General features: G+C 39.5%; 1 protein-coding gene across 1 annotated transcript; it reads left to right on the top strand.

The window, feature by feature from the left end:
• Nucleotides 1-6: 6 nt before the first annotated feature.
• Nucleotides 7-10,742, top strand: LOC100774889 (zinc finger protein OZF). The gene is made up of 4 exons (XM_027419536.2): nt 7-167; nt 8,183-8,309; nt 8,494-8,551; nt 8,913-10,742. Exons 1-4 carry the CDS (start codon nt 165-167, stop codon nt 10,306-10,308), a joined length of 1,584 nt encoding a protein of 527 aa, XP_027275337.1. The 5' UTR covers nt 7-164; the 3' UTR covers nt 10,309-10,742.
• Nucleotides 10,743-17,181: the final 6,439 nt, after the last annotated feature.

Below are 17,181 nucleotides of genomic sequence, written 5' to 3'. Positions count from 1 at the left end.
CCCGTTACTCCCCGGAGCCAGCCAACTAGCAGCACAGATAGTGGAAGGTGGCGCCCTTGCCGCCATATTTGAGTTCCGGGTAGCAGAAGGGAGGAGAGTTGTTTCCGTGCTTCCTGACTGCCGGCTCCTTAGTGGCGGACACCTGGGTGCATCGGAAGCCGGAGATGGTGAGTGCGCCCCGGGCCCCTGGGGTGGCTGGGCTTGTGACACCTCTGCGGGCGGCTCTGCTGCAATGTGGCTCTAGCGCCCCTGTTCTCTGGCGCTGCCGGTGCCCCCATCCCCAGTGCACGCGAAGTGCGTGCAAAGCAGGCAGCCGGGAGTCTGGCATCCAGTCCAGTCGTGTCCCTTTCCTGCCAAGCTGTTTCGTTCCCAGTCCTAGCCCTCCCGTGGCGAGTCTGCGCCCCGAACCCGCGCCTCCGCAGACCCTGCTGTGAAGGCACGAGGGTGCTGCGCACTGTTCTGCACTGTTTCATCTCCTCGTTCCCTGCTTTAGTTGTACACTGTGATCACCCCGGAGAGTGTTTCTTTTTCTATAAACTTCGTCTTTTTCTTCTTTTTAAATACTAGGGATCGAACCTCAGATCTGACTCAGGCTAGGCTTGTACTGCCACCCCTCGTCCCGGGTTTGTTTTATGCGAACACAGCCGGATTTGTGTAGCTGTAACTGGCGCCGTGTAGGCAAAATTCCCTAACTTGGAGAAAGGAGAGAAATTTAGACTTGCTTTAAAATTTAATCTGTTTATACTGATCAGTTAAGCTGACCATTTCTGAGGCGGAATGTGAGGTTTGAGAAGCCTTTCCAGCCTTGGTGGCGCTGAAAGGAAAGGAGGGATTATGTAATTCTTTTTTATGCAGAGTTTTCCTGTGTAGCGCTGGCTGGTCTGCAAGTAGCTTATGTCAACCAAGCTATCTCTAGGCCATTTCATCAAATGTAGTGTGAGTGGAGAGGTTTCTTTGATCCCGATGGAGGTGGAGACAGGCCTATCTCAGAGCTCGTGGCTAGCCAGGGCTACACAGTTTCATATAACCAAAAACGAACGAACAACAACAAAAGCCAAACAAAGCTCCCCCAGGGTTATAGTCCTTGGGGAAAATGTTAATATCTTCAGTTCCTTCCTATTGTTTTCAGATAGTCTTTGTAGACAGTGTAATTTCTTTGTTATTTTTTTAAATTAAAAACATTTTTAGGACTGGAGAGATGGCTCAGTGGTTAAGAACACTAGCTGGTCTTCTAGAGGTCCTGAGTTCAATTCCCAGCAACCATAGTATGCCTCACAACCATCTGTAATGAGATTTGGTGCCCTCTTCTGGCCTGCAGACATACGTGCAGACAGAACACTATACATAATAAATAAACCTTAAAAAAAAAAAAAAAGTAGAAGATATTTGGCTGGAGAGATGGTTTAGCGGTTAAGAGCTGACTGTTCCTCCAAAGGTCCTGAGCTCAATTCCTAGCAACCATATGATACCTCAAAACCATCTGTAATGAGATTTAGTGCCCTCTTCTGGCCTGCAAACATGCAGACAGAACACTATACATAATAAATAAATCAATTAAAAAACATTTTAATGTATGCATATAAATATGTATGTCTGTGTGTGTGAGTGTATGCTGTCTGTGTGTTTGCTGCCTGTGTGGGGGTACCTGCTACGCCTGAAGAGGGTGTGGATCTCCTAGCACTTGTATTACAGCTCTTGTGGATTCTGGGAACTGAACTTGGGTCCTCTAGAAGGACAATATGTACTCATAACTGCTAAGTGATCTCTCCAAATCTGGACAGTGTCATTTCTGACCATTGAGAAAATCTGGGTTGGTCAGTCAGAAAAAAAGATGTGTTTGTTTTCTACCTGCTACAGAAAACATTTTGAAAGTTGATTTTAGTGTTTAGAGCAATTTTGATTTTCCAGTTAAGTTCTGATGCATCCTACACTGTCTGAGTGTTAGTGTCCCAGAGGACACCCCCTCCCCCCCCAAAAAAGACCCACAGTCACGTATGCAATAAACAAGAGCACTTTATTTCAATATGTTGGGGTGGCACATGGCAACCCTCAAAGAAGGTCACAAGCTTTTAATTGGAGTTAAGGAAATTCCGGGGAGGAGGGATTAATCTAGCCTGGTTGGGAGGCTTAGTGGTTAGGGACTTGTCAGTGGCGGGGTTCGGAAAGATAGCTTTAGTTATCAGGAGACTGTGGTCATCTACTGAGCCAGCAGAAGATCACGGGGTGCCTGTTGATTGGTTGCCTGAGTTGTGGCTCACTGGAGAACTGTTTGCTTCGATCCAGACACCTCCAATCAACTGAAACCAATGCCTGGTCCTGGCAGGGCCATTAGAAACCTGTTATGGCTCTGATCTCGTTCCCTGGCCCTCTCACTGAACTTCCTGCCTCCGCCTCCTAAGTGTTGGGAATACAGGAGTGTGCCAACAAGGCAGGCACTAGGCAACATCTGGAACCCAGGACTTCGTACATACTAGGCAAGCACTATACCAGTTGAGCTACATCTGCAGCCTTGCAGTACAATTTTAAAAGTTGGACCTTTTCCCAGATTCTGACAGGGAATCAGGTGTGCGCATGGGTTAAAGCTGATTTGTGGGAGGAAAGTTTTGTGAATTTTTCCCCCCTACCACTGTATAAACAAATGCCTAAAGTCTCCCCAGATGGGAGTACCAGCCACAGACCAAATAAACGATTCCAAGTGGAATAATTTAGTGAACTAATTAGTTTAAAAAGGTTACTTACAGGGTTGTGGGTAAGGTTTTACCAACAAGAACATGAGTAACTCAACAGCAGCAGATACACCAAAAAGTCCACCCTAGCCTGGTAATGGATCATGAAAGCTATATTCCTAAACTTTCTGAAGAACATTTAGGAAATTACTTGTTGGAGTGCCTCAACTCCCCAATAATTATTTCTGCTTATTGGATGACCCCGGGGAAGAGTATTATGGGTCTTGTAAGTTTTAGGAGCTTTCTGAAACTTACAGGCATCCCTTCTCTCTGCAGGAGGCACTTTTAAAAATAGGAAATGGCTGCCCAAGAAATGTTAGGAGAATTTAATGGTGCTGGCTAGAGAATCCCTGAAATGCTGCAAGAAGTGTTTAGTGGGGCCATCTGGTGGGAGTATAGAATACTAAAGTGCCAGGAAAAATGAGGACACCAAGAGACCCAGCTCAGAGGGAACAGGGACTCTTAGGAAGTAGGCCAGAGGCTGTTCATGTGGCTGTGCTTTAAACAAACAAACAAACAAACAGAGTAGCTATATTGCTGTGTTCTGATAAATTGATTGGGAGCTGACTTTTAAAGTAATAAACCAGTTTGTGTGCAAGAGGAAATTTGAAGATAGGATGGTAGTATTCAGATTGCCATGGTCATTGCTTCTTGTATAGTGGGAGTCAAGGTAATGCTGGCTTTGTAGAATGATTTTAGTTCCTTTCTGTTTTATGCAATGGTTTGAAGAACATTACAATTAGATCTTTAAAGCTTTTGTAGAATTTGGCAGCTACTCTGTATGGTACTGGACTTTTTCTCAGACATACTAGTGTAACTGTTGCAGTCTTATTGCTTGTGGACATGTTTAGAGTAGTGTTTTCTTGATTCTACTTGGTATGTCATCTGTGCCTAAGAAGTTGTTCATCTCGTCTGTATTTTTCAGGTTTTTTTTAATATAGTTTTCAGAGTATTATCTGATGTTCCTGTGAATTTTACTGCAATTTTTGTAACCTCCCCTATTCTCCCTTTTTTGTTATTAATTGGTGCCCTTTCTCTATATTTGATTTTGCTAAGTGCTTGCAAATCTATCTTTCTTTCTTTCCTTCTTTCTTTCTTCCTTTGTTTCTTTCTTTCTTTCTTTCTTCCTTTCTTTCTTTCTATAAAACAGCTGTTTGGTTTGTAATATTCTTTTGGTGTCCATTTCATACTTTCTCACTTGATATTTTTTTATTTCTTGTTGTTGTGTACCTTTGGATTTGGCTTATTCTCATTTTTCTAAGGTCATGTGTTTGCATCATAAGTCTATTTAAAACCCCTCTTTCCCTTTCTCTCTCTTTTTGAGACATGACTTCTCTGTCTAGCTGTCCTGGAACTCATTCTATGGACCAGTCTTCTCAACTCACAGAGATCCACCTACTTCTGCTTCCCAAGTGCTGGACTTCAAGGCGTGCACCACCACTGCCCGTCTTTGTTGCTGTGGTTATTTTTAATATAAGCACTCATAACTGTAACCTTTCCTCTTATATTGTGGTTGGGTGTAGCCCAAAGATCATGGCAGGTTTTACTTTTACATTCATTTTATTCTAACAATTTAAAAATTTACTCTCTGATACTAATTTTCAGTTTTATTTCTTTGTGATTTATTTTATATTATGCTGTTTATTATTATATATAATATATAAATATCATATAAATGTGATATTATAAATACTATTATTTATTAATAATAAATGCTAAATTTTATATTATGAAATATTATACATCATTTCAATTTTTTTGTATCCTTGCATATGGTCTACTTTAGAGCAGGTTCCATGGACTGTTGGAAAGAATACATTCTGTACCTCTTAGATGAGATGTTGTTATATCAGTTACATCCATTTAATCTGTGGTGTAGTTTAACTGCTATGTATATTTGTAAATTTTTAGTTTGGATGTTCTAAGGATGAGAGGCTACTAAGGCTACTGAATTTCCCTCCTATTACTGTACAAAGATATAGCTGACCTATATCAGTTAGTATTTGTTTTTGAAATTGGGAGTTTGAACAATTGGTATATGTATGTTTACAACCTTAAAAATTATTCATTCATTCATTTATTGTACATTGTTGTTTTGCCTGTGTAAGGGTGTTGGGTTCCCTGGAACTGTAGTTACAGACAGTTGTGAGCTGGGTGGGTGCTGGGAATTGAGCCTGGATCCTCTGGAAGAAAAGTCAGTGCTGGGCCATATCTACCACTGCCCAGCTAGATTTAATTTTTTAAATCCAAATCTGCATGTATTCATGGAGGAATTGAATCTATTTACATTTAAGTTCATAATTGAGATGTTTACTAATTCCTGTGATTTTTATTGGTTGATTTTCCATTTAATTGGATTGAACATATTGTACTTATTAGCCACCAACCCCAAAAAGTCCATGACAGAATTAGAAAACCAGTTAGCTTTCTATCCTCATTCTTGTCTTATTACCTGCATTCAGTCCTTCCTCATCTCTACTTAGCTTTCCTGCTGTTTTCTGTTTTCCTTCTGTTATACTGCACCCATGTAACACTTGTTTACACAGTTACATATGTTATTGGCTTCTTCAGTATATCCTATAGTTTGTACTTTCCTGGTTTAGAGGGTGTATGTTTATTGGTGAGAAACCACATCTCAAAAAACCAATAATAATAATAATTTTACTTCTCTTTTTTGGGGGGAGAAGTCTCAAGGGTTGGGGGACAGCCCTGGAAGCGCAGTAGGCAATGAGGGTGCTTGGAGTTCATGATGTGAAATTCCCAAATAATTATTATTATTGGTTTTATTTGGGAATTATTATTCCCAAATAATCATTATTATTGGTTTTTCAAGATGGGGTTTCTCTGTGTCGCTTTGGAGCCTGTTCTGGAACTTGCTTGGTAGACCAGGCTGGCCTCGAATTCAAAAGAGTGCTGGGATTAAAGGCCACCACCGCCCGACTATAAACATACTTTTGAAGTTCAAGTGACCAGCAAAGGCATGACAGTCTATTTAAGATCTTTAATCACTGTGCAAACCCCAGAACTACATTGAGAATCAGCCTCAGCTTTTTCATGGCAGATGCCATTGAGAGAAAAGGAATGCACATGGAAACACACAGATAAAGAAACTTGTAACACAGTTGATGTAATGTAAATTTGTCCAGCAGGATGAAATTTCCTCACAGATCTAAAATTATAGTTACCTCATAATCTGTCTATATGATTGGGGAGTGTAAAGGAAGTGCTCACATTGGCATACACTAAAAATACCTTCATATCCAAATTTATGATCTCATAGTTTAGAATAGCTGAGTGCTAGTCAGAAAATCATTTATTTTAATTCTTTGAAAAATGTATACATTTATTTCACATACCCTTAATGACTCTCATTTCTTTTTCTGCTGAAGTCTTTCTTCCTAACAAGTCCTCTTTGTGACCTAATGAATTTAATTAGAATTGCTTGAATGAACATGTGGGGATTTTTAAATACATATATTTTTTGAGACAGGGCCTCACTTTCTAGCTCTAGTTGGCCTGTAACTTGAGAGTTCTGTCTGCCTTTGCCTCCAGCTTTTGGGGTTTAAATATGAGTGCCACTACAGCCAGTTACTGGCTTGTTTTTACTGGAGTGTGGACAACTATAGCACTGTACAAAACCGATACCTTCTCCAGCAACCACTAACAACCAGTATCTCCTTAGAAAGGGGTGAGCCCTCAAGAACCCCTCCCTTGTTCATGATGGAATGTTGGTGGGCACCATCTTGTAAGCACAGCCTCTATGGATTCAGAAATATGTTGGTTATGCAATGTCCAAAAGACAGCATTTCACACCCCTCCTTGATGTCCCATTTAAGGCTGAGCACTCAACAGTCACTTACTCTTAGTGCTTTGACCAGCTGAATAGTCTCTGCATTCACTGAGCTACTGCAAATAAATGCTTCCTCCCCAAGAGAGCAGTGCATGTCTGTGGGTATGTTTATAAATACCTAGAGAACAGTGTTGACAGCATGTTGATTTAGAAAGGCAGCAGTAGCTGGTTCCCCCTTAAGGCCTGTAACTTCCTAGTGATGGACATCTGACTAGGTTTAGAGCACCAAGCATGTCTTTTTTCCTGTGGAGAATACCTCAGATCCAATCAGAAAGCTGTTGGTTACCCTGTGTCTTGTTTAAGGTTCCTGTTGCTGTGCTAAAACATCATTACCAAAAGCAACACGGGGAGGAAATGGTTTACTTTTCTTACATTTTGTCACTGAGGGAAGTCAATGCAGAACCTGGAGGCAGGAACTGAAGCAGAAGCCATGGAGGAGTGCTCCTTCCTGGTATGTGCTCCGTGGCTCTCCTTATGCCATTCAGGACCATCTGTCTAGAGATAGCATTACCCCTAATGAGCTGGGCCCTCACACATCAAATCAGCAATCAAGAAAATGCAATACAGGGTTGTCCACAGGTCAATATAGTAGAGGCATTTTTTTTTTCAATTGAATTTTCCTCTTCCCAAATGACTCCAGCTTCTGTCAAGTTGATATAAAACTGGCTACCACATCTCAATAACCTTCATGCTGCTATTGTACTTGTGGCTTGGGTTGCCTGGAAGTTTTTCATGTCTTGATTTTTGACTTTCATCTCTTAAACTGCTTCTAAAATAGCCATGTAATTGGCCTAGCTCTCTATCAGTGAATAAATTGGTAAATTATGATCTATATGTTTATTAAATTGTTTGTGTAAATGTGTGATCTATGTATATGACTGTGTGTACAACATATACACGCATATAAACACTGTGGTGAATTGTATGCCTATAAAGAAGAAAGGTACCAGGGGCTGGGGAGAAGTCTCAATGGCTAAGAGAACTACTACTACTACTACTACTACTTCTTCTTCTCCTCCTCCTCCTCCTCCTCCTTCTCCTCCTCCTCCTCCTCCTCCTCCCAAGTTTGGTTCCCAGCATATATGCTCTGTAGCTCATAAGTTTTAGCTGAGGGGGGGTGGTAATGTCCTGTTGCCATCTTCTGGCCTCTGCATGCATACACATACACACACCCACACACGGCATTCTAACTCATAAATACATAAATACATCTCAAAAGAAATAGATCATGTCATTTTCAGTAAATGTTTTGAACTCCAACACCATCATTATAACCAGAGTGAGAAAGGATAAGTACTGTATGTTGTATACTGCATATAGAAAACACACTTGAAAGAATGGGAAAAGTAGCTGGGCATTGGTGGCGCACACCTTTAATCCCAGCACTCGGGAGGCAGAGGCAGGAGGATCTCTGTGAGTTCAAGACCAGCCTGGTCTCCAGAGCGAGTGCCAGGATAGGCTCCAAAACTACACAGAGAAACCCTGTCTCGGAAAAAAAAAAAAAAAAAAATGGGAAAAGGTTAGAAGATGGGAAACTAATTATGTGACTATGTATCCCCTGTGTTTTTCCGCTATTCTTCCTGTAAATGTTTGTGGATTATTTTAGGAGCCCGTGACCTTTGAGGATGTGGCTGTGAACTTCACCCTAGGAGAGTGGACTATGTTGGATTCAAGTCAAAAGAAGCTCTACAGAGATGTGATGAAGGAGACATTTTTGAACCTGATCTCCATAGGTAAAAACAAAACCACTTGGATTCCTTTACTTTAATAACAGTTGTTTCTTGTTCATCTATGTAGTTGCATGATTCTAAAAAGTGAAAGAAGAATGTTGTCCAATGTCACATGCTTGGTCATGTTATAACAGAAAAATGCAATTTTGAGTAAGTCTTTATGTAATTTCTTTGGGTGCACTTGTAGGGAAAACAGAAGAAGAAGATACTGAAGAGGAATACCAGAAGCCCAAGGGAAATCTGAGGTAATTTACTGTCACAAAAAGATACAAATTAAGTATCTGGCGATGATGGGAAATCTGAGAACCTCTTGAGCACTTAGAATATTGATAGATCTATAACGTTATATGACATTTTCCGTGATGCACAAAACTTTTCTTTATGTGCAAAATTTCAGAATATTAATCAATTATACTTAGGCTCGACTAAAAGGGGTCTGTGATGTAAAGTGAATTTTGGGTTTAGATTGAGACCCGTCTTTATTAAATCATATGAACAATTACTCATTTATTTCAAATGCCATAATGAAAGCCATTTTGCATTATGAATGCATATATGGCTGAGTGCCATATGTGATTAATGGTACTACCTTTTCACTTTTTGCAGAACTCTGGTGGTTGAGAGACTCTGTAAATTTGATCATGGTGGTCAGAGTGGAGAAACCCATCGACAGAGTCCAGAGCATGTTGTGAATGAAAAAATGCCTCCTGCAATAACTGAGTGGGAAAGAGACATGATTGCTCATTTACCCTCAGATACATGCGTCAGAGGTCAAACTGGAGAGAAGCCATACCAGTACCAGGAACATATGGAGAAGGCTTTTAAATATAAGAAATGTTGGAAGGACTTCAGTTATTCTGAGTTGCTTTGGATGCATAAAAGCCCTCCTATGAAACAGAAACTCCATGAAAACAAACAGTCTAATGAAGTCTGTAGGAGTTTCACTTCTGATCACGATTATGAGGGAACTTATACTGAAGAGAAATCGTATGTTTGTAAACAATGTGGGAAAGCATGGAGTGATTCCTGTAGCCTTCTCTGGCATGAAAAAAGTCACATTCAAGAGAAACGTCACACATGTAAGCAATGTGGAAAAGCATTTAGTCGTCCTTCACAGCTTCACAAACATGAAAGAATCCACACTGGTGAAAAACCCTATGTATGTACACATTGTGGAAAAGCCTTCATTGATCGCAGAACCTGTTACAATCATGAGAGAACTCACACTGGCGTGAAACCGTATGCTTGTAAACAATGTGGGAAAGCCTTTCTTCGTTCCTGCCAACTTCTCATCCATGAAAGAATTCACACTGGAGAGAGACCTTTTGTATGTAAACATTGTGGGAAAGCCTTCACCTACTCCAGTGCTTGTTATTATCATGAAAGAATTCACACTGGAGAGAAACCCTGTGTTTGTAAGCAATGTGGGAAAGCATTTAAATGTTCTGCCTACCTTCACATACATGAAAGATCTCACAGTGGAGAAAAACCATATGTATGTAAGCATTGTGGAAAGGCCTTTGCTTATGCCACTGGATGTCACAAGCATGAAAGAATCCACTCTGGAGAGAAACCATATATGTGTGTGCAGTGTGGGAAGCTATTCAGTTTCCCCAGATCCCTTCACATACATGAAAGATCTCACAGTGGAGAAAAGCCCTATGTATGTAAGCAGTGTGGGAAGTCTTTCAGTCAGGGAACTTCTTTGAAAAGACACGAACGAATTCACACTGGAGAAAAACCGTATGTATGTAGGCAGTGTGGGAAAGCCTTCATCCAACGTGATGATTGTTACAGTCATGAACGAACTCACACTGGAGAGAAACCATATATGTGTGTTCAATGTGGGAAAACGTTCACCTTTTCCAAATCCCTTCAAATACATGAAAAAAATCACACGGGAGAAAAACCCTATATATGTAAGCAGTGTGGGAAAGCATTTACCTGTTCCACATACCTTCTCAGACATGAAAGAACTCACAGTGAAAAACTCAGTGGATAATATTTCTACCAATGTAAATCATGGGAATGTCTGGTGTCAACTTTTGAGGTATGAAAGAAGAAAGTGGAGAGATACTAGATTCTTAGAACTTCAGAAGTATAATTTTGGTTCTTGTATGCAGGTTTCTGTAAGATGTGAACCTGAATACCAGGTGTGTTGCTGCATGCCTTTCATCCCAGCAGTGAGAAAGTAGAGGCTAGACAATTACAGTATTAAATGACGCTTATACTATTTACTGGGCTTGAACACAGCTTGGGAGGTTTAAGAACCAACTCCAATTAAATGAAATTGTCTGTAAATATAAGAAAGTTGTGTATTTACCAATAAGATAAAATTTATGAAAATTTCTCTTGTGGTTGAGTCCTAAAGAAATGTGAAGATATTGAAGATTAATTTGTGTTGACTATTTCTTAAAATAAACCACATGAAAGAGATATAGTAAGTTCTGAGTATTTTTTAAAAACTTGATTATTGACGTAAGTATGTTCTATTTTGCTGAGCTTATGACATCAGTGTGTCTCATAACACAGAGAACATAAATGTATACCAAAGTAACTCACCAAAATACCTATTAAAATGTTCATCTAGCTGGGCATTGGTGGCGCATGCCATTAATCCCAGCACTTGGGAGGCAGGGGCAGGTGGATCTCTGTGAGTTCCAGGCCAGCCTGGTCTCCAGAGTGAGTGCCAGGATAGGCTCCAAAGCTACACAGAGAAACCCTGTCTCAAAAAACAAAAACAAACAAACAAAAAATGTTCTTCTATTGGCTGGAGAGATGGCTCAGAGGTTAAGAGCACTTACTCCTCTGCCAGAGGTCCTGAGTTCAATTCCCAGCAACCACATGGTGGCTCACAGCCATCCATTATGAGGTCTGGGCCCTCTTCTGGTGTGCAGATGTACATGGAAGCAGAATGTTGTATACATAATAAATAAATAAAATCTTTAAAAATAAATGTTCATCTAATTCATGATATTGCCTGTGCCTTTGCATAATTTTCCTTATTACGTGAAATTAGTAATAAACATTTGGAAAAGGTAAGCCACAATAAATTCCTCATATGAAAAGTCAGTTGTCATAGGCAGCCCATGTGTCTGTTGTGTTTAGACCTCCCTAAGCCAGGCCCAGTTTGCAGTTTAGTGCCATTGGGACAAATTACTCAATGCTCTATCCTGGGATCCCCCTTTAATTATCAATTGGACAAACATTCTGGACCTGAACAAGGAAAGTATTTTTGTGTATGGGTGTTTTGGCTGCACCACGTTTGTGCAGTGGCCATGGAGTTCATTAAATGTGCTTGGAGTAAAACAAGTGAATCTAATAACATTACAGCTGTATTATTTTTAATCATTGGTCTATTCTCAATACATCTTGACCTTTCACCTTTGTTATTATTTTGCTTTTTAAAATATGGTTGGCAAGTAACTTTAGCCTGATTTTGCCTGCCTGTCATCCCTACTCTCCATAGAATACCGAAGCAGAATAGCTTGAGCGCACAATTGAAGACCAGTAAGACACTTCCTGAAAGTATCAATAGACGATGTTTAAAGAAACAATTTGCACTGAGGTGATGTAAGTCTAAGGTTGGTAATGTATTCATACAGACATCTATAAGTAAATTATATAAGCAGATACTGGGTAGTCTATTATGTTTTATGTCAATAGAAATACATAAGCCATTTCATGTCAATTGCTTATAATCTTTTATCTCTAAGATAGCTATTAATGACAATTATGTTAAGTTTTCTTAGTGCAAGGCTAGTAGTGGACAGAATCAGCACCAGTTTTCAATAAAGCTTATGTTTCTCAGAAAACATGCATTATGTGGGCTAGCAAGAAGGCTTAGCAGAGGGCCCAAGTTGAGTTCCCAACTCTTATCAGTCTACTCACAACTGCATGTAACTCCACTGTCTTTGGGCATCTACAGTTAATTGTATACACCCAGATACACATAATTAAAAATAAAATGTTAGTATGTGTATGTATATGTACACACACAGACACACACACACACACACACACACACACACACACACACACATGCATGTGTTAAATGATAGTTTTCTAGCATCCTCCACATGCCAGAACTCAGAATTAAGCATACAGAGTTGAAGGATTCTCTGTCTGTATTGTTACAAGAAGATTAATTGTGGCAATTTGGTGAGAAAATAGTGGGGGGGGGGGTGAGGAAACCCTGGGCAAATTATTTGTGAGATGGAAATGAAGCCACTATTGAAAGTTAGTTTCAGAATATTTCTCCAATGTGGTTGAACTTGGCTTTGATACCCAGTACTGTCAAACAAGAAGATCAAAATAAAGGTTAATGAAATAGTGTACAGATGATTTACTCAGCAAACAAGCTTCTTTTTTTTAAGCCGGGTTTCTCTGTGTAGCTTTGGAGCCCATCTTGACACACACTCTGTAGACCAGGCTGGCCTGGAACTCACAGAGAGCCTCCTGCCTCTGCCTTCCAAGTGCTGGGATTAAAGGCGTGCACCACCAATACCCAGCCAAACAAGCTTCATTTAAAGGCTAAAAATATTCCAAATAGGCAGTGACAAGTGATAGCATGAAATGTGTTATTTCTCATTTCTGGAGGTTGCTCTGAATTCTGGGGGCCTTTTGAAGCTTTATTATACTATGTATAATACATTTGGTAGAGTAATTACTAAAAACTGGAGTCAAGGGGGCTGGAGAGATGGCTCGGCAGGTAAGAGCACTGGCTACTCTTCCCGAGGTTCTGAGTTCAATTTCCAGCAACCACATGGTGCCTCACAACCATCCATAGTGGGATCCGATGCCCTCTTCTGGCATAAGGTCATACATGCAGATAGAGCATTCATACATGAAATAAATAAATAAATCTTTAAAACAACAACAACAAAACAACTAAATCCAATAAAGGTTTGACCACCACCCTAGAAATAATTATTTCAGATGGGTCTGAGGAGGAAGGAACTGCAGTGGCCATTTGTAGTCCATCCTTTGAGAATTCTGGTCACTTAATTGGCCCATTCGTATATTAGGTTGCATGATTTATTTGTTATTTTTTGTCTGTATATTTTACATGCTAATCCTGCCATTGCATGGTTGGCAGTAATGATGTTTTCCTATTCTGTAGGTTGTCAGCTGTCAGTTGTCTTTTGCTATGCTGCAGCTTTGTCATTTCACTCAATCCTGCCTGTCAACACTTGGCATTATTTCCTAAGTGCTCCCCCACCTCAAATGTCCTTGTTCATAAACTTACCTTGAATTTTTTTTATTGTTTTCCCTCTAAAGCTTTTGGAATTTCAGGTTTTATATTAAGATGTTCAACCCATTTCAAATTAATTATTTTATGAAGAGAAGTTCTAATTTTATTCATTCTAAATGTGACTATCCAGTTTGGTAGCATCAGCTTTTGGAGTAGATTGCCTTTTCTCTATTGTATGTTTGCAGCATCCTTGCTAAAGATGGGTGGCTCTAGCTGCATAGACTTACATCTGGGTCCTCTTCTATGGATTCACATGTTTCTATTTGTGGTGTTTTTGTCACTGGCTCAGTGGTAAAACAGTAAGTCATATGGAAATAACATGAACATTTTTTGTTGTTGTTGCTCAGAGTTGCTTTGGTTAGCTATGTTCCTTAATGCTTCCATATACACTTTAGAATTTTTTGTTTTCTAATTTTTTAATCTTATTTTGTTTTGTTTTTTTGAGACAGGATTTCTTTGTGTTACAGCCCTGGTTGTCCTGGAATTCAATTTGTAGACTAGGTTGGCCTTGATCAACCTGCCTCCGCCCCTTGAATGCTGGGATTAAAGTCATGCACCACCACCACCACCTGGCTGAATTTTTGGTTTTCCATGTAAAGAATGTTACTGAAATTTCATGTGTATTGCATGGAACCTAAAAGTTTGCTTTTGGAACTATGGCTGTCTTCACATTAATTATTCCAGCTGATAGCACAGAAGGTCTTTCCATTTTGAAGTGTTGTCTTTAATTTGTTTTTCTTTACTATTACACTTTTCAGAATAACTGCCTTTCACTTCCTTATTTATTCTTATTCCAGGTCATTTTTGTTGTTTGTTTTTTTTGGTTTTTGGTTTTTGGTTTTTCGAGACAGGGTTTCTCTGTGGCTTTGGAGGCTGTCCTGGAACTAGCTCTTGTAGAGATCCGCCTGCCTCTGCCTTCTGAGTGCTGGGATTAAATGAGTGCGCCACCATCACCTGGCTATTCCAGGAGTTTTTGATTGCCTTTCTGCATGTATCTGTTTTGAATGCAATTGTTTTCCTGATTTCTTTTCTAGTATGATTGCTATTGTTGACATCAGAAAGCCTCCAACTTTTGTGTGTGTGTGTGTGGGGGTGTTGTATATATGTGTTGTGTAAGGGTGGGTTTGCATGTGGAGGTCAGTGAACAAATTTTAGGTGTTCCTTGCTTCTCTCTCTCTCTCTCTCTCTCTCTCTCTCTCTCTCTCTCTCTCTGTGTGTGTGTGTGTCTTTCTCTCCCTCCCTCCTTTCCTTCCTCTCCTCTCTCCCTCCCTTTCTCTCTCCCTCTCTCCACTGTCTCTTAACCAGACCAGCTAGCCTTTGAACTTTGCTAGATTCTTCCGGCTCTGTGTCATTTTCCATAGTTATGAAAGAATTATAGATTCTTGAATTACTACATCATGCTTTTATGTGGGTTGTGAGTTCTAGGAGTCTGAAATCAGGTCACCTGGCTTGCACAGAAAGTGCATTTACCCACTGAGCCATTTCCCCAGCTGTGCTTTTGATTTTGTATTTTTTATTTTTGTATTTTAGGATGTTGCTGATTTTTTTTTTCTAAATCACTTTTAACTTTTCTGGTGTAGTCTTTAGGGTTTTTTTTTATCTGATTGTGTGGAATTCAGGATATATTGACGTTTCCTTATTGTATTCATTTATTTTCCTCCCCTTTATTATTGATCTACACAAGATGTCTTGCACCACATTGAATTAACGGTGGAGAAAATGGACACCCTTGTGTTTTTCTTGACTTCAATGAAAATTCTTTGAGGGTTTCCTTATTTACTATATGCTTGCTAATTGCTTTATGTTGCTTTTGTTATATGAGGGATGTTCTTTCTATTTCTGCTTTCTTTGGGATTTTAATCATGGATGATGGATTATGGGAAACATTTGTCAATGGGAAAAATAAAAACCTCTGCTTCTATTGATGTGACCTTGTGATTTCTATATTTACATAATTTATGTGATGTATCACATTTTATTTGTGTATGTTGAATATAAATTCCTGATGGTTTTTATGTGCCATTGAATTATGTTTTCAAGTATCTTACAATTTTTATGTTTGTCTTTCAAAGTTGGTCCAGTCTTCTACTTGATCTATATTATTTTTGTAGGTTTTTAAATTTTCCTTAATTAGGTTTGTTTCCTTTTTTTTAAAGCCATACAGAGATAATCTTACTTTATTCCTGTTACATACCAACCACAGTTCCCCCTCCCTCCCCTCCTTCTGCTCCCCCCATCTCCCTCCCCCAAAACCTCCCCATCCACTCCAAACAAAAGGTAATATGTCCCTTGGAGAGTCAACAAAATTGAGGCAGGACCAAGCCCCTTCCACCTCCATCAAGGGTGAGCAAGATATCCCACCATAGGGTTGCTTCTTTCTTTTTTTTAAAAGCATATATTTGTTTATTTTATGTATGTGAATGTTCTATTTGCAAACAGAGCCTGCGTGTCAGAATATGGCATCAAATCCCAGTATAGAAGGTTGTGAGCTGACATGTGGTTGCTGGGAATTGAACTCAAGACCCCTGGAAAAGCAGCCAGTCTTCTTAATGGCTGAGCCATCTCTCCAGCCTCTAACTTCGTTTCTTTATTTGTACTTATATGTGGGTGTGAGTGTGTACTATGGATTTGTGGAAGTCAGAGGAACCGGTTCTTTCCTTCTAAACCCTGTGGGTCTTAGGGTTCGACTCAGGTCACCAGGCTTGGTGGTAAATGCCCTTACCCACTGAGCCTCTTGCTAGCCCTTGTGGCTTTTTACTGAGTTTTTCACTTAATGACCTCTTCATTCATAAGATTTCAAGTTGATGTTCTTGGCTTTTCTACAGCTATTAATCCCTTTCTCATACCTTGAAACAAGCCTCTAGTTTTATTGGGGGTACATTTACTTGTATTCTCTATTATTTTATTCAGGATTTTATTTGTTTGTATCTGTTTGTTTTTGGTTAAGTGTTGTTATGATTGTCTTTTGGAGTACTTAAATTTCATCTGATTCACTCATTGGAATCCAGTGCCTTGGATTTGGCATTGTCCAAGAGGGTCATTCTACCATGATTCCTCCTGTGACTAAATTTACATCACACGTCTCATCCTATTATTAGACCATAATACATAATTAGGGATTGAAAATATAGGAACTTAACGATGCTTCATTACACCATCCTCAACATTCTACTTAGAATGGTTGAAGTTTACACTTCCATCTTATGTTGGTCTAACCTTAAATGGTTTTGTTTTCATTTTATCATGAAAAGCAGCATGTCTTCTTAGGGTGTTTTCAAAGTCAGACACTGTTAAGACTTTTGCCACATTTAGGTTTTGTTTGTTTTTTTTTGTGAGGTGAGAGGTAAGGGTCTAGAGTCACATTTCTGTTTGTGACTATTTTAAACAAAAGTTCCTAGGAAGATAAACCTTCTACTGGACCTTCTGCCGGGTTGACCAACTGTGTAGAATTTCAGTAATTATAGAGAGTTTGGAAAGCTATAAGTCCAGTACCAAATTGTCATCTTTAGCCCCTGCAATAGTAATTTGTTCTACTTTAGCTGACATCTTTGTGATCATTAGATAAATCCATTTTAATGTGCAAATAGCAGTGATTTCTAACCAACCAAAAAGCTAAAAATG

Source organism: Cricetulus griseus, chromosome 5 (genome assembly GCF_003668045.3).
Source record: "Cricetulus griseus strain 17A/GY chromosome 5, alternate assembly CriGri-PICRH-1.0, whole genome shotgun sequence".
In the NCBI taxonomy this organism is placed as follows: domain Eukaryota; kingdom Metazoa; phylum Chordata; class Mammalia; order Rodentia; family Cricetidae; genus Cricetulus; species Cricetulus griseus.
The sequence above is the reverse complement of the archived record's forward strand: the minus strand, read 5'-3'. Positions and strand labels throughout refer to the sequence as shown.

What these genes read in the sequence shown, in the direction of transcription:
- LOC100774889 (XM_027419536.2), top strand. An exon ending in TTTGAACCTGATCTCCATAG is followed by an intron (nt 8,310 to 8,493) that starts GTAAAAACAAAA and finishes GTGCACTTGTAG; the next exon opens with GGAAAACAGAAGAAGAAGAT. An exon ending in AAGCCCAAGGGAAATCTGAG is followed by an intron (nt 8,552 to 8,912) that starts GTAATTTACTGT and finishes CACTTTTTGCAG; the next exon opens with AACTCTGGTGGTTGAGAGAC.